Source organism: Borostomias antarcticus (assembly GCF_949987555.1).
Source record: "Borostomias antarcticus genome assembly, chromosome: 6".
Classification (NCBI taxonomy): domain Eukaryota; kingdom Metazoa; phylum Chordata; class Actinopteri; order Stomiiformes; family Stomiidae; genus Borostomias; species Borostomias antarcticus.
Window position 1 is genome coordinate 18,109,363 of NC_140239.1, and position 22,046 is coordinate 18,131,408.

A 22,046-nucleotide genomic window follows, 5' to 3' on the forward strand; every position below is an offset into this window, starting at 1 on the left:
AACACCCTGAGATTTTGTTGCCTGATGTCTTGGCTCAGAAGTTCCCTGAAGTGTTTTCAGTTTGTGCAGTCACCCGTGCTCAAGCACGTAGTTTGGGTGAGGTAGTGGACCTGTCCGAGACCATGTTCGCGACTGAGTTGTCTGATACGCCTGCTTCCCCACCTGGGTCTATTCAGCCTACTGATGAGACGAGTGACCAGCTACTTCAGTGTGATAATCTTATCTCTGAGACAACTCAACGTCCCATGACTCGTAGTAGTCTTATTGTTGCTCAGAATGAGGATTCTAGTCTAGCCAGATGTTTTGCTGCTGCTCTTGCTCCAGAAATGGCTAGAAACAAGGAAGTAGCTTATTCTGTGGAAGATGGCCTCCTGATGCGGAGGTGGAAATCCCGCATTGATTTTGAGAATGAGTGGAGTTATGTAGTTCAGATTGTCGTGCCTACCCCATATCGGCAGTCTGTTTTATCTCTGGCTCATGATCATCTCTGGTCGGGACATCTAGGGGTCACAAAAACCTATGACCGAGTTTGAAAGCATTTCTTCTGGCCTGGGTTAAAGAGAGATGTAGCCAGTTTCTGTCGGACGTGCCATGCATGTCAAGTCACGGAAGCCCAATCAGGTTATTAAACCTGCCCCTCTTCACCCGATCCCGGCTATGGGGGAGCCGTTTGAACATGTACTTGTGGATTGTGTTGGTCCTCTGCCTAAGACCAAATCAGGCAACCAGTTCCTGTTAACGATGATGTGTGTAGCTACACGGTACCCTGAGGCTATCCCTCTAAGGAAAATAACTTCTCAGTCTGTGGTAAGAGCCCTGATCAAGTTCTTTTCCACATTCGGACTCCCTAAGATAGTACAAACTGATCAAGGTACTAATTTCCTTTCAGGTATATTCAAACAGGTGTTAACATCGCTGTCTATCTCTCACAGAATCTCAAGTGCCTACCACCCGGAGTCTCAGGGGGCTCTCGAAAGGTGGCATCAGACTTTCAAGTCTGTTTTGCGCAAGTACTGCATGGAGAGCGGTAGAGACTGGGACGAGGGCGTTCCGCTAGCTCTATTCGCAGTTCGAGAAACGGTCCAAGAATCACTGGGTTTTAGCCCAGCTGAGCTGGTGTTTGGGCATGCAGTAAGAGGCCCTTTGAAAGTGCTAAAAGATCAGCTTATGGGAGAGACTCCACACATTCAGCGAAATGTGTTGTCCTATATGAGCAGGTTTAAAGAGCGGCTGCATGAGGCTTGGAGTGTCGCTAAGGAGAGTCTCTCTGCTGCTCAGAGCTCTATGAAACGGCAGTTTGATAAACATGCACTTCAGCGTTCTTTCCAGTCGGATGACTTGGTTTTAGTTTTGCTGCCTGTCCCTGGTTCTTCTATGTGTGCTCGTTTTTCTGGTCCTTACTCCATCGAGAGGAGGTTGAATGATACTGACTATGTTGTCCGGACTCCTGATAGGAGGAGAAAAACTCGAGTATGTCACATAAACATGTTAAAACGTTACCATCCTAGAGGAGACATCCAGCCTGAGAGCCACAGTGTGACCTCCGTGGCCGCTGTGGGTGCTGCGGTGCCAGTTGTTGTGTGTCCTAGCTCTTCAACGCTCACAGTGAGTGATGAGGATGGTCTGAGTGGACGTACGGTCCAGCAACAAACTCCTCGATTATCGAACTCTGAGGTGTTGTTGGACCTTCCTTCCTTGATGCCACATTTGAGCAAAGAGCAGGAGGTTGACATGGTGGAGCTCATTCATGCTTTTCCTTGTCTGTTTGGAGATGTCCCAAACCGCACTACAGTTCTGCAACATGACATAGATGTGGGTGGTGCGCGACCAATTAAGCAGCATCCCTATAGAGTGAATGCAGTGAAGAGATCAGTGATGAGGCAGGAAGTCTCATATTTATTGGAGAATCATCTGGCACACCAGAGTTCAAATGTGAATTTGGAAAAGCAACTGTGACCTACCTAGGCAAACAGGTGGGCGGTGGCAAAGTGCGCCCCCTTGAGGCTAAGGTAGAGGCCATAGCATCTTTCCCAGTGCCGACCACACGGCGAGAGTTACGCCGTTTCCTCGGGATGACGGGTTATTACAGAGGGTTCTGTAGGAACTTTTCCTCAGTGGCAGCCCCTCTGACTGACCTGATCAGTCCCTTGGTGTCGTTTGTTTGGTCGGATTAGTGTCAGACAGCCTTTGAAAGCTGTAAAGCCCTATTGTGCAGTGCACCAGTCCTTAGTGCTCCTGATTTTAGTACTCCTTTTTCAATTGAGGTTGACGCGAGTTGTATGGGTGCTGGGGCGGTTCTGACTCAAATGGATGCTGAGGATTTGGTCCATCCAGTAGGATACTTCTCTAAGAAGTTTAATAGTAGTCAGATGCGATACTCTACTATAGAACAAGAGACTTTGGCCTTACTGCTTGCCCTCCAAAGTCTATGTGGGGTCTAGTGTGGAGCCTGTGGTTGTCTACACAGACCACAACCCCCTGGTGTTCCTACACCGCATGTACAACCACAACCAGCGATAAATGCGGTGGTCTCTGATCATTCAGAGTTATAATTTGGTGATCTGCCACAAGAAAGGCACTGAGAATATTTTGGCTGACGCCCTTTCTCGTGGGTAGCTTGTTGGTGGGTGTTGAAGGGGTTTATTGTGGTTTCGTTGGGATGGTTTGAGGTATCGTCAGCCGTGGGCTGACTCTTTATGGGGGGGAGTGTTACGTGTGTGGTTTATGTATGTTGTATGGATGTAGGCCTACTGTGTTTGGTTCTGTTTTGTGTTGTTTTTGTCTCCCCCTTCTGTTTCACTTCTCCTACTTCTCAGATGCGCGCGCCTGGTTCACCAATTATCATTCACCACCTGTTCCATATCTCCAATCAGCCAGTCCCACGCCCTATATATAGTCCCCTTTTCCTTCAGTTCTCTCTCTCCCTTTTGAGAGCTGGGTTGGTTTGTGTTTAGTTGGAGAGCTGTGGCATAGCTCTGGTTTGTTTTGATTCTGTTTGATGTTTGTCCTTTAGTTATGTTACATGTGAAGCTTCTGTATTTTCTTGTCCATTTACCTTAGTTGTCAGCCTACTTTAGTTGTGTTATGTTTGTTAAATCTCTTGTTTTTGCACACAGGGACAAGTGAGAATAGGAAGATACCCTGGGGTCTACATCTTAGCATCACGTAGGTTTACCTGTTGTTACAACCCTATAGGTTAGAGTGAGCACCACCCACTGTACTTAGGGGTGCACCTGCCAAGGGGGGTGGGGTTATTATTTCTTTTTGTATTTTCTTTGGTGCCACTGATAGTTCTCCTTGATCCCTGTGTTGCTGATTACATAATATTAATAAACCTTCTTGATTTATTATTGGTTTCTGAGTTTTGTGTTTCTGCACCCTCACCTGCTATCTGTTGCCTTATGTTGCGCCCTTCCTCCCTGAGCCACCTTGTGGGGGCGTAACAGTGAACCACAAAAATACATTTGTGAAACAAGAATTTATTTGTGAACCACACAAATGCATTTGTGAATCACCAAAAAACATTTGTGAAACGTGGTGTATATTGACAAGTATTGAAACAGATCCAACCCCATATACCATTGCTAGCCATGAACGAACTGTTGAATACTGCATATATTTGCTGTGCAACGTATCCATTGTCCAGTTGTCAAATTGATTATGCACGCAGTATTATTCTTTGATATAAATGCAGATAGGCTATATGTGAAGAGGCAATTGCTGGATTCTAATATAATGACCCATCGCGACATTGAAGCATGAAAGGCGTAGCATACATTCTGTTTTAGTTTTTGGAAGAATTTATTGGAAAATATTGTTTGAAGTAGGCCTAGGCTTTATTGATTTTATTTATTATTCATTATTCATTTTTGTGCTAATGGACGGCGCAGCGGAGGCGCAGTTGAACGAAACGTGGATATTGGAAAGAATAAGCACTGTGTTTTGAAATGTTGTGGGTCAATCATGCAGTTGTAACAGAAAATGCGCATTCCAATGTCCGTGCAGGGCACTTATTTTTACCGCTATTACAATCCCTTTTTGATGAGGGGGGGGGGGGGCGGGGACTGACTGCCCCCCCTGATCAAAAAGTCAAACTGCGCGTATGATTACACCCTGTTCTTCCTGTCTCGGAAAAACACTTTATCATTGTTTTTCCAACACATTTACCTATGCCCCATTGACTTCCATTGTAGCCCAGTGAGAGCCTGCATAAAAACTGCAGCTAGCTCAATACCGGAATGATCAGTGAAATGATGGTCTCTCTGTATCAGGTGTCATAGAAATTGTTATCCTCAGCCTTGTCCTTTGTTTTACATTTTCACTCTACCTCCCTCAACCTTTCACATGCTAAACCCCTGGCTGTGCTAACCTCATTTATAACAGGGTGACATCTCCAGTAGTATTATTCGGTGTCACCATTCCCATGGAGATCCTAGAGTGTTTGCATAAAAGGGTATAATTTAGCTAAGCTGTACCGTACCATTAGCTAAGCTGATGTTAACACACATCAGGCAGTCCCTAATTGACGTACCATCGGTACATTTAGACAAATCCGCCGTTTGATTGCGTGCTGCTAAAATAGTTATATGGAAAATCAAGGTGAACCGGCAGCCTTGACAGACACAGCCAACCATTCAGGTCCCCCTCCCATCCCCCTCCGGACCGTAAGTACCCTGTAGTAAAGACGTTGCAATAATGTCATTTTCCCAAAAAACTAGGCCCTTCCTCAAAAACCAACCACAGACACTAGAAAACTCCTTGTTTACTGTTACAGGCAACTATTTTTATTACAACAGTACATGTATATACAGTAAACGGCACAGTACAAATGCAGACAGGAGGGTGGATGTAGTTGGAGTGGGGGCGCCGGGGCGGTGGGTTTAGAAGCACTTCCTGTGGACAATGGAGGGGCCTGCCTCGTCGTACTCCTGCTTGCTGATCCACATCTGCTGGAAGGTGGACAGAGAAGCCAGGATGGAGCCACCGATCCAGACGGAGTACTTACGCTCGGGGGGAGCAATGATCTGCAGAGGAGGAAGAGAGGAGATGTGGTTAGCTTCACAGAGGACAGCTGTGGAACTGACGCAAAATACACGCTGTACAAATTTGTGTGTGTGTTAGGCTGTACTGTACGGATGCTTGTGCGATAAGATGTAGGCCTAATGTGCGGCGCTTAATTCATCAACACTGTTGTGTTGCGACGTTCTGGTGCTGCTCACCTTGATCTTCATGGTGCTGGGGGCCAGAGCGGTGATCTCCTTCTGCATACGGTCAGCGATACCAGGGTACATGGTGGTACCACCGGACAGCACATTGTTGGCGTACAGGTCCTTACGGATATCAATGTCGCACTTCATGATGCTATTGTATGCGGTCTCATGGATACCGGCAGACTCCATACCTGTGTAGATGAGAGGACCAAAGTCACTTGGATGCGCAACAGCCGGCTAAGTGGACTCACTGTAAACATCTCAGTCTATAAAATAGCCTACACACTGAAGCCTAAACACTTGGTCACTAGGGGGCAGTAAAGCAACAGGTATTGACACATATACGGATTCAAATTTGGGGTGAGGTAGACGCACCAATGAAGGAAGGCTGGAAGAGGGTCTCGGGGCAGCGGAAACGCTCGTTGCCAATGGTGATGACCTGGCCGTCGGGAAGCTCGTAGCTCTTCTCCAGAGAGGAGGAGGAGGCGGCGGTGGCCATCTCGTTCTCGAAGTCCAGAGCCACATAGCACAGCTTCTCCTTGATGTCACGCACGATCTCACGCTCAGCTGTAGTGGGGGGCACATTCACAGTCAATTATAAGAAGTCCAAACTGGACATCGTCTCTGTCTGAACTCTAACAGTTAGACTAGAGCATCTAACACCAGATGCAGATCTCTCGACCTACATCACAGCTGGTGAATTCTTTAACAGGCCTTTAGAAAACTACAATCGTAGGCCTGCTTCTAAGATTAACTAGACAAAGTAGATGTTAATGATCTGTGTTCTCCCTTCTGGTCTCTGAATTAAGTAGGCTATGAAGCCTACAGAAGGCCTATAGCTAAGTCTCCCATCTTCTCACCAGTGGTCACGAAGGAGTAGCCACGCTCAGTCAGGATCTTCATCAGGTAGTCGGTCAGGTCGCGACCGGCCAGATCCAGACGCATGATGGCGTGGGGAAGAGCATAACCCTCATAGATGGGGACGTTGTGTGTCACACCATCACCAGAGTCCAGCACAATACCTGCAGAGCGAGAACAGGGCTGGTCAGCAGGTGAACCCCTAACAGCTCTGGAAGGTCACATGGGACAAACATTGTGCTGTAAAACAGACTAGACTGGGCTTATTCACTTGTGTCTCAAAGCAACACAAAATCTTGCTAACCAAAACATGTTTTCAATAGATTTTTTAAGAGATATATAATACGCATCAGCTGTGTGCTGGGTTAAAAACAAGTCATAGTTTTGAGGTAACAATAGATTTTTGACTATTGTAGCATGTTATTTATATTATTATTATATTATGCTTAGTAATGTCGGCAGAGCCTAAGAGCCGCGGAGCCTCACCGGTGGTACGGCCGGAAGCGTACAGGGACAGCACAGCCTGGATGGCGACATACATGGCGGGGACGTTGAAGGTCTCAAACATGATCTGGAGAGAGAGGACGTGGCAGCCATTTTAGACATGACAACATTAACAGCCCTCCGGAGAGCAAAGCGTAGTGTCAACATCGCCACATTCTCCAATATACATCGATTCAATCAATAACGTACAGCACAACACTGACAATAGGGTACTTCGACACTGAGTACATAGTTCTATATGGGCCGGCGTGTCACTCGGTACAGTCATCAATAGCAGTTAGGTGCTGAGGTAAGGGAGGCTCACCTGGGTCATCTTCTCCCTGTTGGCCTTGGGGTTCAGGGGGGCCTCAGTGAGCAGGGTGGGGTGCTCCTCAGGGGCCACACGCAGCTCATTGTAGAAGGTGTGGTGCCAGATCTGACCAGGGAGGAGAGAAGGGAGGGGTGGTTAGAGGATGTCAGGTATGTCCCACATATGCTCGTGATCTGATAACCACACCCCAAAGTGAGAGTGCTGCCTGGATCTCTTGATAATTCTCTGACATGATTTATCTGTATTATTATTAGTGTGACTGTACATAGAGTAGATTATAGGCTGGTGTGTGTGTGTGTGTGTTTGTGTGTGTGTGTGTGTGTGTGTCTGTGTGTGTGTGTGTGTGTGTGTGTGAGCGTGTGTGTGTGTGTGCACGCGTGTGTGTGTGTATGTGAGTGTGTTAAGAGAGTCTTTGGTTCCTTTTTATCATCTAATATTAGCAGGCATTTAGACATCATGTTTAGCATCATAGCCTATCGTTTCCTCTGCTAGACTACCCACCTTCTCCATATCGTCCCAGTTGGTGATGATGCCATGCTCGATGGGGTATTTCAGAGTCAGGATACCCCTCTTGCTCTGAGCCTCGTCTCCTACGTAGCTGTCCTTCTGACCCATACCCACCATCACACCCTGCAGAGAGCAAACGCTGGTCAGGCATCGCAATTACGCACAAACGAGGACTACTGTAAAGTGCACGCCAATGTTACGCATAGTTACGCATTGGTCTGCGTGCTCAATAGACTATTATTGTCATAGGTTTACATCATGAACTGGGTAAATAAAACCGCCGTAATTTGTAAAAGTAGCGCACCTGGTGACGAGGGCGGCCGACGATGGATGGGAACACAGCACGGGGAGCGTCATCACCGGCGAACCCAGCCTTGACAAGGCCAGAGCCGTTGTCGCACACGAGGGCGGTAGTCTCGTCTTCGTCGCACATGATTGGTCTTGTTTGGGATGGCCTTCTGCAGAAGGAGGAGGAGGAGAGCGACACCGGTAAGCGACACCCGGCATTTGCGTTTTTACGCGGCAAAAAATAGCCACACGGTTATTCTAACCTGTTATCTATATCTATGGCATGAAACGCGTCTGCCGGCTGGGTGGGCATACACACAATCACCAGTCACTTGATCTACCCGTGGCAGATACTGTTGTAGCCTACCAACTGACACATCTCATCTCACATCTTTCCCTTGTGGCTGACTATCAAATTAGACAACTTGGCCTACTCTTATTCTAGATGTCATTAGTTATTGAATTATAGATATTAGGCCAATACAATGATATTGAGGTCCGATTAGGTGAATTCTAGTGATTTTTCCGAGGCTTTTTTTCTCCATATAACCTAACCCAGCTATCCTATCTTCCTTGTCTGTCTCTCAGCGCTCCCCTGTAAAGCCAAAAAGGGGCATAGCACAGCCCCTCACTCCACTGCTCTATTTTAAGCCCTGGCCCTTGTCATTCCAAGCGGCAGCCTCGTGGAACCCTACCCCTACACCCCCCCCCCCCCTCCCCCGCCCATCTTCCACCCCCCACTTCTATCTGTTCTATTTCACAGCTGAAGCCAGGAACTGGTCGGTTGACAAGTGACAGCGGAGACCGGTGTCCCTCCTCAGCTGTCAGCGTATAGTAGTTCCTGTGTGCGGAGCCTGAGCATGTGCTGCTGTCCTTCAGTACCTCACAGCTTCCCTAGTCCCTCCGGTTCCCCCCGTCCATCCAACCTTCCAAAGTCTCACTCAGGGTCTCGTACACATCTACCCCCCCCCCCCCCCCCCCCCCAGCCTCCCAAGTCTCCCTGTCCTTCAGCCTCTGTAGTCCTTCCAGCCCCCCCATCACCAGCTCCACTACCACTCTATTCCTCCAGCCTCCTGCAGCCCCCTTCGTTAAGCCCAGCCTGCTTGGTCAGCTCGGGGCTGATGAGAGCCGCAGGCCTGGCCTGGCGCTCCAAAACGCGTGCCCTGTCCCTTCATCTAATCCTCAGATTACACATGTGCCACCAGGAAGAGCTGTCAGTCAGTCACACGAGCCCACGCCGTCCCCCAACTGATCCCCCTGTTCCCTCTGTTCTTCCTCCCCTCTCTCCTTCCCCTCTCTCCCTCCCTCTCCACGATTACAAACTGTATCTGGACCGACAACTGAGGTAATAAGCCTCCATGGCAAGTTTTCAAAATTAACTGGCCTATTAGAATTTATCAAACAGGTCACTCCAGGCTATCGGATATAGATTCTGTTCTCTCGCTTGTAAAATGTCTATGCAGTGACTTGATGTTCCCTCAGTAGCTGACAAAAGTTTGGATCCTAAAACCAAAAAAACGTCTAGCCATCCTGTCTGTTCCCTCTCTCTCCTCTGCCTGAAGTAGTCCAAAGAGAAGCAGTCACAGGCAGCAGCTGTGACAGAGGTATAGTCACTCACCAAGTTGAACCGCAAGACTGGAGTTTCCACTGGGACAAAGGGCTGAGGGTGCGAGGTGCTCCTTAAATATGCCCCTCTGTTCTGGGGCTGGGGGCTGGGGGCGGGCTCAGGAGTTCACACAAGCCCAAATAAGAGCTGCTAAAAACATGGTTCACAAGTAAGTGTATCCTGTGTCAGGGCCTCTGTGAAGGGTCGGGACGCCACTAAAATGGCTTGATGTTTCCTAGGAGATGGCAGCCCCGCCCCTGGACAAAAATAAGGATTGGCAGCAAAGAGTGGAGGGTGGATTATTGTTAAAAGGTTTTCCATTATGGTGTTATGTATGCTTGGTTATTTGAGGGGGGGGGGTGGTAATGGTCTGAAATCTGGCATGTGAAAAGAGCTCCTGTCTGTCTGATTATTGATTTGAATGATACAGGAAGTGTCGACAGGGACACAGAGAGTTCTTAGAAAGGCAGATGCATCGCTAAAGGATTTTGGCAGGGCCCGTTTGGTTAACTTGAGGTTAACTTCTGTACCATACTTTAAGTGGGTATATGGGAGTGATTGACAAAAAGAATGTACTTTTATCAGTCTGGTTTGTTTACATATTAATGAATGCATAAACAAGTCACCCTTCCTCACCCTTATTGGCTTAAACACCCACAGAATCAACAGTGTTCCGAGGCAATCAGGTTTGAACTCTGCTGCCTGCGAGCCTAACCTTAACCCTAACCCTAACCAGACCATATAAAAGATTGCAGAGTCGTTAGAATGTAGGCTTGGTGACTGGGCATCACTCCTCCATTCAGTTCAACTGTCCTCCATTGCCTCGAAAGTCGCGCTAATATGACAAAGCTGTGAAAGGGGGCTGGGAATGAGGACCAGAGGGGTGGAACTCTACTGTGGATTATTATTTGGGGGTGGGGGGGTAGTTAAGGAGTCGTTTGAGGGGCACTCGGTGCAGCCTGTGAAATAGTGCCGATGTCATTTTGCCAGGGCTGTGGCATGTGCGAGGGAGAGGGGACATGCCAGACAGCTGAGAGGCTGCGTGGGGGGGTCGAGAGGAGGGGGGCGGGTGCAGGTCGGGATGGGGGGTGGGGGCGGGGTTCGGGAAGGCGGGGGAGCAGGGGAGGGAGAGGGCCAGGGGTCGGTGTCCAGACCCTCCTCCGCTCGACAGATCTTGGGGACAGCCTGTGGCGGCACCGGCCGAAGCCGGCGCTCTGATTGGCTCCGCTCTCTCCTTTTAGGGTCATGCTGAGTAACAGGTGTCACTGACTGCACATCGCTGCAGATCCAGGGGGGAGAGTCTGCTCCCGTAGCTCCTTATTCGTCACCTCTCTCTGTCCCCCCCCCATAGGCTCCTGTCCTGTAGGTGCCCTATCAGGAAACAGAAGCCTGTTTTCTATATAGAGTCCAAGCCTTAAAGACCCAATGCGAAAGCAAGGGCCTCCCCGTCAACATTTTGAAACACCCCATTTGTAGCTATGATCTCTGTGATCTACTGTACCTCAAAGGGACTTGCTAACCTACTTTTCACATTCTATTCACAGCATTTACAGAACAAGGGAACTGATACAGTGCAGTTTCCTCTAGATGAATAATATCAGTGACACACAATTTGGGGAAGTGCCCGGTCAGTTCAGTAGCATTGTTAGAAAATACATGACATGCTTTATGAAAAAAACAAAAAATCACACAGGACAAGGATCTGTGTCTATCCACGCCCACCTGTTTGATCATCTCAGCGGGAGGTGTGTGTATGTGTGTTTGTGTGTGTGTGTTCGCGCGTAAGTCCCATTTTGGGAGCGTGACTTCAAGCGAAAAGGTATTGGAGGCATTCCGTGAACCTGTGTTCCATCAGGATGTGCCACATGTGGATTATGTGTGAGCATTTCTGAACTCGGTGTAGTCCCACTGGCTGTGGGGAGGCCTCTATATTTAGACGTTTTTCACAGCAGCAGCAGCAGCAGGAGAGATAGATGGCGGACACCCACAATCCGTCAGGATTCCCCAGGACAGCTATAACAACAGTCAAGCAAGCAGGGACAGTAGAATGGTGTTGGTCGGATGATTCTAGCAGCATTTAACTTCAAATGCTCTATTTGAAGTTAAATGCCCTCAAATATGTGCCACATAATTAATCTATTTTGACCTGACTAGGCCACTAAAAGGGTTCTATATAGAACCATTTGGAACAATAGAAAAAAATCTGAAAAATAAAGATTCCTTATAGAATCCTTCTCAGGTCGTAAGATTCTATATCTTCATTTATGGTTCTAAAGAGCACCTCACGGAGCTGAAAATACTTTTATCTGGAACCGTAGGGTTCCTTTTTCAGAGGGTTCTTCTGTGGTTACACATTGGTTTATATATGTAGTTATATGATAGATAGTTTCAGCACACAGAGAGAAATCTGTTATGTGAAGTGTGAGTCTCCATCTCCAGGTCTTTATCAGGATAAGAATGGGCCGTGCATTTGGGGGACATTCATCCTTATAAGGGCACGTACTGTAGGAAGAACAGGGGTTGTCTGTTTGTGTCTGTGACAGCTGCCTGCCTGGCCTGGTCAACTCAACCCTCTAGCAGTGATGGTCAGCGTGGCAGCTGTTACCAACAAATGCTTTCTCAACATTCATCACTTCAGAGACTAGTTTGTTTACTTTGCAGACTTTATTGCCGTTACAGACTGTGAGGAAATCTGTGGGTTTCAGTCAATTGAAAAGATGGAAATAAGCCATGGCTGTGAGGGATATTTTAGTGCAGCTATTTTTGTTGACAACTAATACCTGTACAGTATATTTATTACATTTTATGGCAAGCAACTCATGTCCCCTGCAAGATACTTTCAACACCTGTTGTTGACTCTGAGCATCTGTATAAACAAGCATGTGGTCTCTGACAGGCTTTTTACATTACAATACACAACACTCTGTCCATACCTGCTCAGAAAGGAAATCAGGTTCTGCCAGTGCACTGTATTCTCAGTTCTCTGTCCTTTGCCACTATGTAGACGTAGTCGGCAGGCCTACTGTAGTGTGTGATGTGCCAAATGCCTGGCTGAACAGCTGCTGGCAGGCGACAGACAGCACGTTGATAGGCACGTTAATCAAGAATCGCGGTAGGGATTTTTTCATATCAAAGTGCATCGCTCACAGTAAATCATGACGACAAGGCGAGAGATGTCAGGTGAGGCATGGGGGCGTTTGCTCTGCCGCGGTACAGTGCTGTCCGCTCTAAACGGCTGCTGATTGTACGGTGATTATCCTATTGAGCGCTGCTTGCGCTGGGCGCTGAGCTGCAGCAGGGCAGACACACAACAAGCTGTCATAATGAATTACAGTATAAAACCAATTCATACCTGCATATTGCTATTAACTTTGATGTGAGTTTAAACCCAGATAGCAAGCGGATGGTAATAATTCTGGGCCATATATGGGCTGGACCTAAGCCACAAGGGCCAGATCTGGCCTGTATATGGCCCAGATCCGCTTGCTATCTGGGAAGCGATGGCCCTCACTGCAGCCTACAGTTGCAGTGCTGCCACACAAGTGTGTGTGTGTAGCCTTACTAGCCTACGTGCTTTTCTGTATGTATGTATGTATGTATGTATGTATGTATGTATGTATGTATGTATGTATGTGTGTGTGTGTGTGTGTGTGTGTGTGTGTGTGTGTGTGTGTGTGTGTGTGTGTGTGTGCTCTGCGGCTGAGAAGAAGGCTCTGCAGCGAGTCGTCAACTCAGCCCAGAAGATTACCAACACTCTCCCTGCCATCGAGGACATCTACACCTCCCGCTGCCTACGGAAAGCCACCAGCATCGTCAAGGAACCCCCCCCGGTCATCACCTGTTTAACATCCTGTCGTCAGGAAGACGCTACAGAATTAGACTATTTATCTACTTTTCTAGTATATTATTGGAGCCCCGTTAGGTGTGAGTTTTAATTTCGTTGTACCAGCAATGTTACAAAGACAATAAAGGAAATCTTGAATCTTGTGTGTGTGTGTGACAGAGAGAGAGAGAGAGGGGGGGGTTACAATGTGCTGACGAACCTGTAGAGTTTGGGCATGGGTCCTTGCCAACAGTTCCTCAGATAATGTCAGCTCTATAAATATGTGGAGTGCTTTGGAAGTTTCCATGTCAGCGCTCATTGTCCGCTATAAGCTACATATGTGTGTGTGTGTGTGTGTGAGGGTAACGTATATTTGCATCTAAAGCTTGAACAATTGTGTATATTTTATACATTCACCTATAGCAAGTTTGGCCTACAGAAACCATTGATGATAATATAACACAGTAGTTTAACCATAGTTTGTCACAAGGGGAACCCTCTGCTGCTCAGATTTACAGCCACAGCTGAGGAAGACAATCCCATTCAAATCTTGGCACATCTTTGTTTGCACAATGGACACCTGTACATCCTTAGGAATCTATTTAGCCTACCTTTGTTAAACACTTATTTCTGTAGCATGATTGTACAGTATTGCATTTCTGTATATTGTATTGTATATTATATTTATACTTGCACCTATTGTACTTTGGTTTCTTAATCATATTTGATGTCCCTTGAATGTCAATGGTGTAACATTTCCCTCTGGGATTAATGAAGTAGGCCTACCATACCTACCTCCGTACAGCTAACCTCTTCAGGATATGTGCTTTGAAGTGGGACATGATCAATACATTTAATATTGAACAAGAAATGCCTTTAATGCTTTAATTATTACCATAATTAAACCATTAGCTAAATCCACTAAAGCCAAGGACACAAAATTTAGACATGGTGTACGCTCTTATCACAATTTATTCATCTTGGCATTTAAATAAGTCTGTTTTTTTTCATTATAATTAAAATTCAATCCATTTTATTTTTCATTCACAGTCGCGTTAACCAACTCAAAAAAGGGAATAGCTGAATAGTTGATAAGCTCTCATTCAAGTATTGGAATTAGAACACACATTTGTGAAATGCAGCAGCAGTAAGTAGGATTACCCCCCTGAGGGCTAGTGACAGTCAGCTAGGCATTCATGGAGATGGTGAGTGAATGAGAGGCGTACAGTATGAAGGACTAGGCAGGCATACCAGAGTAAGTCACAGGTACAAACATCAAATAAAGAGTAAAATCTCTCGCGTTGAGTTGAAGGGTAATAACAGTGCAGTGCAAAAAAAACAAAAACACAAAAAACCTAACCTTTGCTCAGTCACTCTGCCAGACTTTGGGGGGAAAAAATGACACCTTCAAAAAAAAGAAAAAAGAAAAGAAAACTGTACAACAGACAACTCTTAAAAATCCTGGCAGGATCAGACCCATGGTTGTTGGAGGACAGGTCAGGGAGGGGCAGGCGTTCGGTACTACTTCCTCTTGACCGCAGGCCTGCTGCCACTCTTGCTGCCGCCCCCCGGCTTCCCAGAGCCCTTGGAGCCGGAGAAGAGCTTGGTCATGAACTCGGACACGTCCGGCAGCTCGGGGTTGGGGTTCAGCATGTTCATGGACTGCTCCATTTCCTGTTGAGGGGACACGGATGACAGCAAATCACCAGCGGGTTCCGGGAACACAACAGGAAATAACTAAACGAGCTCCGCTGTGGGTCAAAGGACTTCTTTCACAAGTAAGACCTGGGTTGGTGGCTGTTAACACCGGGGAAGGCATTGCGGTATACAAGTAACAGGTTCTCATTCTCTCTCTGTGGAGAAGGTGACAGGTGAGGGTATTCAGGGTCCAGTTTACCTTTCTCATCTCAGGATCGTTGGTGTTGACCACCTTGGGCAGCAGGACTATGATCAGCAGAGGAAGTACCATCATCATTACCTGAAGGAACAAGGAGAGAGTATTAATGCGTCGTCCTCTCTGATCCACATCACATTGATGTGCCCACTTCTCCTGCTGCATATCTTAAAAAACACACAGGGTCAGGGAGAATGGTGGTATGTGGTCAGTAGTGATCGCTGTATCTACTTTACCATGGGGTTCATGAGGAAGTCAGTCCAGCCCCAGGTCTCCCTCTTCATGAAGTAGGTGTGCGGGCCAGAGGACCTGATCTGGAGAGGGTAAGGCTGGCGGATCACCTCAGACGTCTTGATGTAGTTCACAAGACGCGCCCTGCGAGTAGATCCAATAATTAGTCATGAACAAGAACAAAGACAGGTGTAGCTTTGCAGTTCAGCGTGCCTCAGACAAAAAAAAACAATCTGGCATTTTATTCAAAACCTTCTGTACATGAATTACCTCATTTTTCCTTTGGATGTGATGTCTACTCGGACTGACTCAAATTTATATGCAGGTGATATGACTTCCACAACATAAGATCCTGACGGGACATCGTTCACAGCGAAGCTTCCATCGGTTCTGTGGAAACAAACAGCGACACAGACACAGATCACTAAGGTGAGCAAGGTCACAAGAGAAATCACACAAGTATTAGTACAGTGATCAGAACCTAGCTAGTAGGATGTGGACCTGGACTCGCATGAAGAAAAATGCTGAAAGGGGCCAGGAACATCATCAGACCAGGCAAGCAAGTCTACCTAGCAATATTCATTCAAATAACGTTGATAGAAAATATAAATGATGGGCACCAATACAACCATATGTGCATTGACGTAGCCAGGTAGCTAGCTAGTGGCATAACTAGCCAGTAAACAAGCTAACTGTTAGCCAGCCCAGCTAACAAAGTCCTACAAAGTGTCGACACGGCAAAGTGCAAACTAGGGTATTTAAACGTGAACACTGCTGGACATGGCTTCTATAAGCCTAGTCTGAGTTCGTAGCTGCTGGAGACGGCAGTCTGTGACAGCCGATGCCGCACGAGGCCTGCTAGCTAGTGCTAACGTCACCCTAGTTAGCACAACATCCTGAACCACTAGGCTTGACATCAAAACAAACTAACTGCGTCTTTTACCGTCTTAATCTTACCTCAGAAAGCCAACATACTCATCACCCTCCACAAGAACTTTGGCTGTCGAAATCCAGTCTTGCGTTTTCAACCCAGGAACTATTGCCCGACCCTCGATTTTGAAGCGATCCCCGTTCGCCTGAACAGATACACTCGCAGGCCCCGTTTCGATGTCATTGAAACACCACGCTAAAACAAACATACTCTGCAAGAGCAGCCACAATTCAGATATTCTCCCCCAAAGTAACATATCTGCGGATAACCTAAAACCGTTTCTATTCGTTAATATTTATAATATCAGAGGCTTAGGTCCCCCAAGTAGCAGCCGACGCTCGCATCAGCTGTCTCTCCGCCCGGAAATGTGACGTCACATGCTTCCAAAAACTTTATTGCGAAAACAAAAAAAAGAAAGATTTTTTTTAAATAAATAACACACGCCATAAAAACCGTGCTAGGTAGAGTCAAAGGCCTACATGACGTGTAAAGCTTTGAACATTGAATTATTCAATTATTTAATAGGCCATTATCGAATTTCGTACTAATACTACCTGATTGGTGGCAAAGGTCTCATCCGTAGGGGTAACATTGTTTTAACAAAATAAATACTTTTCCAAATGCTTGTGCAGAATCCTTTATCTACACGTTCTGCAGTTGAAAGTCTAGGCAAACAGTCTCCACACCTCTCTACAAAAAAAAGCAATCTTTCCGGACAGATTTTACCAAATTTATTTTAAAGATGATTAAAAGAATCACTGTATTTACATGTTACAGTCAAACGTCATTCATGAACAGGCAAAAAGAGAAGCTCTAATAACTTAAGACTGCAGCAGTTTCAAGTTCTTGATTCAGGAAACACATATTAAACAAAAATAGGGCATTCATTACATCCACAGGTGTAGCTGCACACTGTGGCAAAGCAAGAGTGCTGTGGTGAGAAAGAGCTTGGCACATCAAAAAAACGGCCGGGACCCAGTCTCATGGAGGTCGACTGTGTGCCCCTTCAAAAGACGATCCACTTCAATGTGAAGCAGTCATGCCTGGTGTGCAGAAAGGCTCCCTTGCCCTTCATAATGGTCTCAAGTTCTGATGGGGGAATGTCTGAACTGACTAGTTCATCAATCTGGTCAACAGGCAGACAGACAGGGCTTTTCACAGTGGAGCACAGACCAGTCCAAGTCAATTTATCTGGCTCCAGAAACAGTTCAAACACAGCTCTGTCTGGCAGTAGTGGTTTCTTCCTCCTCAGTGCTACAATGATGGGTCAACATAGTTGTGATACATAAGACTCAATGACCTGTGAATTAAAAAACAAGGGAGATCAGACAGGGTGACTGTAGCGAGATAGCTATATGGACAAGACAATGTATATGCACCCCCCCCCCCCCCCCCCCCCCCCCAAAAAAAGGGTATTTGATGAGTGAATAAAGCAGGAGACAGCAGTATACTGTGCGCAAAGACTGTGGACATTTCATTTTCTTTAAATAACTGTCTGGACAAACATGCCAATAGGAAGCAAATAATTTACTATGAAATCAGACAGCAGCTCCTACCTTTGCCATCTCCCCTGTAGTTCCTGGAACTAAACTTAGCTGGGTTCGCTCCCCCCACAATTCTTTCAGCTGCTGTTTCATGATGTGAAGGTTCCTGGAATGAAGTTAGTGCAAACAAAGAACACCAACATAATACATCCAATGAAGAGGATTTTGATAGGCATGATGACAAGTAATCCCAAATCGTTGATATACAGATACAGTACACATACTTTTCCTCTGAGCAACTGTCCTTTAGGCTTTTGTCATTTGTGGCGAGTTCTGGCCACCACTTCTTGATGACAGAGAGCACCCAGTGTAAACCCACGATCAAGTGTCTGAAACAGGAAATCAATTTAGAAATTACATCCGAATCCAGGAAGATCATAGAGAACACGAGACCGCCTGTGGCACTTCTCCAGTTCCATATCGAACGGATTTCACTGTCGCTCAACAGTATTGCTTCTACCCTCACTTTGCCCACGCTGGGTTCGAACTCAGGTCCTCTGACTTACGGACACACTTGACCACCTCTCATAAACAACGCTTTAGTCAGCTACGCCACTGAAAATCTAGCAATTCGATGGTGAGGTTGGCCGGTATTTATACTGAGGATACAATTCAGCTTGGTTACACATAGCCTAGGCAAACTTACTCTTCATGTTTACTGTCAAGGATAGTTTTGACTTGCGGGAGGAGGTCTACACAACAGCCAAGTGATATGCATGGTGCTTCATCCTGAAGGCTGCAGAGGGGTGAAAGGGATGGGAAAATAATATGCTTAGTTGTCATGGCAGTATTTACTTCCACCTCCAAGACTAAAGCATCTCGACTGACTCACTTTTTCGTTATAACAGGTAGGCAGTCAAGAAGCACCCCTCTGTCTTGAATTCTATGAAATAAAACAAATGTTCAGGCTATTAAGGCAAGACACAGTAGAGCTAAAACTGAACAAAAAATATTAAAAAGCATTATTACCTGATCAGGTATGCCACTAGTTCACTTGCATTACGACGCCAAAGTGTCAGAGCTACATTGAGCCGGAGATTCCTTCCGAATAGCACGTGGGTCATAGATTCATGGTCTTTTGATAGCTGTTGAGAGCAAAAGAGCAGACAGTAAAGACATTAATAGTAATTTTAAGATGCATTAATTCACTTGGCAGAAAAGACAAAAATTACACCCCTTCAAAGTCATTCAAAGTTTAAAAGTTGCTTTGAGGGAAACTCACCTCAGCGAAGTAATCGCTGTACTTTGAGCCAGGCCCGGCCATCTTAGAGGCTTCTGCAGAATTCACAGGGAATCCGCAGTTGTCATTGTGGCGTGTGGCGCCCTGCGCGTCCTCGCTGCAGGTCAGCTCATTCTCTTTGTTTGCCATGTCACAGGCCCGGCTCGCATGTGGCGTACTGCGGCGTTTCCCTGAGCTCAGAACCCCTTGGCGAATCTTCCTCTTGCAAACAGACAGGCGTTTCACTTTGCCAGAGCTCTGTGCTGCACCCCGACTCAATGTAGATCTGCCATGAAGAGAAGTGAGAACAGAGACTGGATAAAGATCTGAGATGACATGACCTGAGGATTTAGAAGTTAGTAGACAGTGGTGGTGACTATTAGTATGGAAAGATGCTTCGGTGGTCCAATTATTCACAGTATCTTAGCTGGGGATGCAGAGAATGGATTAAATGATGATCCGTGTGGACGTGAGTCTCATAAACTCACCTGTCTTTATCTATGTCTTCCTTATTTAAAAAATCCACCTAGAACGAAAGAATAAGCAATAAAAGCACTCCTACAGTGTCTGATAAACAACTGTCACCACGGCAAGACAAGACAATCATTCAGTATACAGGACAAAGAGCCCAGACTCAGTAGAAGCACCCACCTCCTTCATGTTCTCCTCCTCTGCAGAGTGCAGGCTGGGCTTGAATAGGGCAGGAGGCATGGTCTGGCTGAGCCTGGGGAACTTCCTCTTCTGCCCATCATGATTCCTAGTGGCCATAGTAGGGAAACTTAAAGGAGAACAACATATAACGTTAATAAAATACTCATCATTGCATACTTGAAAGACATAATGCACGATTTGTGGCTGGGAGTTTAGTGTCTAAGTGTATTAGTTATAGATTAACCTATAGCTCACTTGAGCAGTATTCGTAGTAATCGTAGTAAGACATCCAGTGCCTTGTCACAACAATCCATTATTCCAAGCCATTTCCACATAATAACGTTAGCTAGCTGGGCACACCCAAGTTAGCAAGTGTAGCTCACTCAAGTTAGCTCTGCACAAGTGGCTTTGCTCCATCTTTGTAACCAATGTTATCTAGTCGCGAGCTGTTATATCGAGCTAACCAAAGAGCTTTCTCGTAGACATGCGTGACTATAATTATGTAGCTAGCCAACTAGCTAGCTCGCTGGCTACTGTAGCTAAGGCTCACGTTAGCGCTGACTGGCGTAGCTAGCCGGATAGACATGAAGCAATATTAGCTAGTTAGATAACAGTTAGCTAGACAGTTAAAGAGCAATATGTGCAATTAACTAGCCAGTTAGCTGTCTAACGTTAACTAATTTCGCTACTAAATTATAGCTAGACTACCTAGCTAGAGCTTGGTTACCTCTGCATTGCTAGTCATAACGTTAGCCAGCTAGGTAGCCTAGTTAGTGCTGGTAAGCTAGCTAGTGCTATCATTTTTTTTCCCGGAAACATATGGCTGGATAGCTAGCTAGCAAGGTAATATCGACAAAGCTGCACATTTTATTATTCCAAGTATTGGTTTACTAACCGTCACATGTTTCGAAGTTTCTTTGAGTTTCCTCAAAAAGATATGTCGATATAGCTTGAAGCGTCAACTTACAGATTGCTTGCTTTCTTACTTTGCTTGCTAGCTAGCTAGTGTAGCTTTGCCATTCAAATGAATACACCAGCGAGGATTGTGGGATTGATATCAGCGAAGGAAAGACCTTTACCGACATCTAGTGGCCAAGAGAGGAAATTTGGCCTACGCCAGAGACAGATTACACAAAATGTAGAAGGAGACAGAGGTTGAGAAAGGAAATGGCAGGTGACCTCCCATCGTTAAACTGGCAGGACAGAACCATAGCCTAGTGTTAATAGCGACAACTCACACAGCCAGTTACATCACACTCACTTACTCAATACTCTTTCCCTCACTCATTCACTTACTACTCACACTTAAGTGGTTAGCCAAAATGCTATTTAATTTATGTATATTTTATTGTATTCAACATTAATTCATATAAAGCGCCAGCCATCAATGTCATTAGGCTATGACTCTGAGCTGACCTTGAGCAAACTTTTAAACATGAACATAATATTGGTCTCCTGCTGCAGAAAAGACAGCTGTAATTCATATATTTCTCTGATTACATGTTATTGTATTTAGACTAATTTATCCTATTGCAGACTGTGTGGTGCACTAAATTAGGCTAGTTCTGTCCAATTTTACGCAGAAATATGTCGGTTTTGAGTCTCAGACAGCCACAAATATGAATACGCCCGTTCAAAACAGTTGAGTGAGTTGATATGTTCAGCTGTACTGCACCCCAATCTTTCGTAGACATCAATACATAGGCTAGAAATAAAGACACTGTGGGGCACAGTATGAAAATAAACCCTAGAACTGAAATTGATTTAATCGCTGCAAATTACCACCCAGAGATCCCATTTCAGTGGTTTGAATTGGTATGTCTGCAATATGTAGTCAAATGTAAGAGTAACTGGTGAAACTTACTCCTCAAAGGAACGCTGACAGTCCGTCGGTTCAAATCCTGCCCTGGGCAAGCTCTTAAGATGTTCTCGAACTGTTGAACACAACGCAGATGAGAGTAGGACCACTATAATGGTGCCGTGACCCGGATGTCCAGTGGTATGAGTGAGTTTAAAGGGGTAAGTGTAAACAAGTGAAACGTAAGAGTAGCTGGTGAAACTCAATCCTCAAAAGAGCACTGACAGTCCCTCAAAGAGGAACATTCCTATTGGCTAACTAACTGTCAGCGTTGCAGCAGGAGAGCTTGTCGAACGTGGGTTTGAATCCCGCGCTGGGTAAGCCCTTAACATGGGTCGAACTGTTGAACACAACGCAGACGAGAATATGACGGTTACAAATACATAGCCCACACTTTCACTGTGGACTTTGGCCTTCGCCCTGTGGTGTTAATGCTTTCACATCTTGGGTGAAAGAACCAGGAATCATTTCTCTGGGTAGCCACTATGGGCAGGCTTACGTTATTGGTTACTTAAGAGATACTTTTCAGATAGGCCCACCAGCTACTTGCCTTTAGACAGAAGATTAGGACAAAATCTCACAGAGCACAAACATGCTAGTCTGTTATAGTTG

At 46.0% G+C, this 22,046-nt stretch overlaps 3 protein-coding genes across 4 annotated transcripts; all 3 read right to left on the reverse strand.

Moving 5' to 3' along the window:
• Positions 1 to 4,880: 4,880 nt before the first annotated feature.
• On the reverse strand, positions 4,881 to 7,822 carry actc1a (actin alpha cardiac muscle 1a; the record flags this gene model as incomplete). 2 transcript variants are annotated; one of them, XM_084439698.1, is made up of 8 exons in its annotated part: positions 4,881 to 5,024; positions 5,220 to 5,401; positions 5,586 to 5,777; positions 6,071 to 6,232; positions 6,555 to 6,639; positions 6,877 to 6,987; positions 7,384 to 7,512; positions 7,694 to 7,822. In XM_084439698.1, the coding sequence occupies 8 exons, from the start codon at positions 7,820 to 7,822 to the stop codon at positions 4,881 to 4,883; spliced, it is 1,134 nt and encodes a 377-aa protein (XP_084295824.1). The 2 variants fall into 2 exon arrangements, with proteins under 2 accessions (XP_084295824.1, XP_084295825.1); XM_084439699.1 differs by lacking the exon at positions 7,384 to 7,512.
• Positions 7,823 to 14,068: 6,246 nt separating this feature from the next.
• emc7b (ER membrane protein complex subunit 7b) lies at positions 14,069 to 16,515 on the reverse strand. The gene is made up of 5 exons (XM_084439702.1): positions 16,189 to 16,515; positions 15,502 to 15,621; positions 15,237 to 15,375; positions 15,004 to 15,084; positions 14,069 to 14,780 (listed from the first exon to the last, which is right to left on the reverse strand). Exons 1-5 carry the CDS (start codon positions 16,416 to 16,418, stop codon positions 14,628 to 14,630), a joined length of 723 nt encoding a protein of 240 aa, XP_084295828.1. The 5' UTR covers positions 16,419 to 16,515; the 3' UTR covers positions 14,069 to 14,627.
• A 364-nt stretch (positions 16,516 to 16,879) lies between these two features.
• On the reverse strand, positions 16,880 to 20,594 carry katnbl1 (katanin p80 subunit B-like 1). The gene is made up of 10 exons (XM_084439701.1): positions 20,472 to 20,594; positions 19,577 to 19,703; positions 19,414 to 19,451; positions 18,929 to 19,211; positions 18,676 to 18,791; positions 18,539 to 18,589; positions 18,353 to 18,442; positions 17,931 to 18,035; positions 17,719 to 17,812; positions 16,880 to 17,462 (listed from the first exon to the last, which is right to left on the reverse strand). The coding sequence occupies exons 2-10, from the start codon at positions 19,691 to 19,693 to the stop codon at positions 17,430 to 17,432; spliced, it is 927 nt and encodes a 308-aa protein (XP_084295827.1). The 5' UTR covers positions 19,694 to 19,703; positions 20,472 to 20,594; the 3' UTR covers positions 16,880 to 17,429.
• Positions 20,595 to 22,046: the final 1,452 nt, after the last annotated feature.

Excerpts from the sequence above, each read along its gene's own strand:
- emc7b (XM_084439702.1), bottom strand. The coding sequence starts at position 16,418 with ATGTTACTTTGGGGGAGAATATCTGAATTGTGGCTGCTCTTGCAGAGT. Across the intron at positions 15,622-16,188 it reads GAGTATGTTGGCTTTCTGAG|AACCGATGGAAGCTTCGCTG; the intron begins GTAAGATTAAGA and ends TTGTTTCCACAG. Across the intron at positions 15,376-15,501 it reads ACATCCAAAGGAAAAATGAG|GGCGCGTCTTGTGAACTACA; the intron begins GTAATTCATGTA and ends ATCTACTCGCAG.
- katnbl1 (XM_084439701.1), bottom strand. The coding sequence starts at position 19,693 with ATGGCCACTAGGAATCATGATGGGCAGAAGAGGAAGTTCCCCAGGCTC. Across the intron at positions 19,212-19,413 it reads GAAGACATAGATAAAGACAG|ATCTACATTGAGTCGGGGTG; the intron begins GTGAGTTTATGA and ends TCTTCATGGCAG. Across the intron at positions 18,443-18,538 it reads CTACCTGTTATAACGAAAAA|CCTTCAGGATGAAGCACCAT; the intron begins GTGAGTCAGTCG and ends ACCCCTCTGCAG.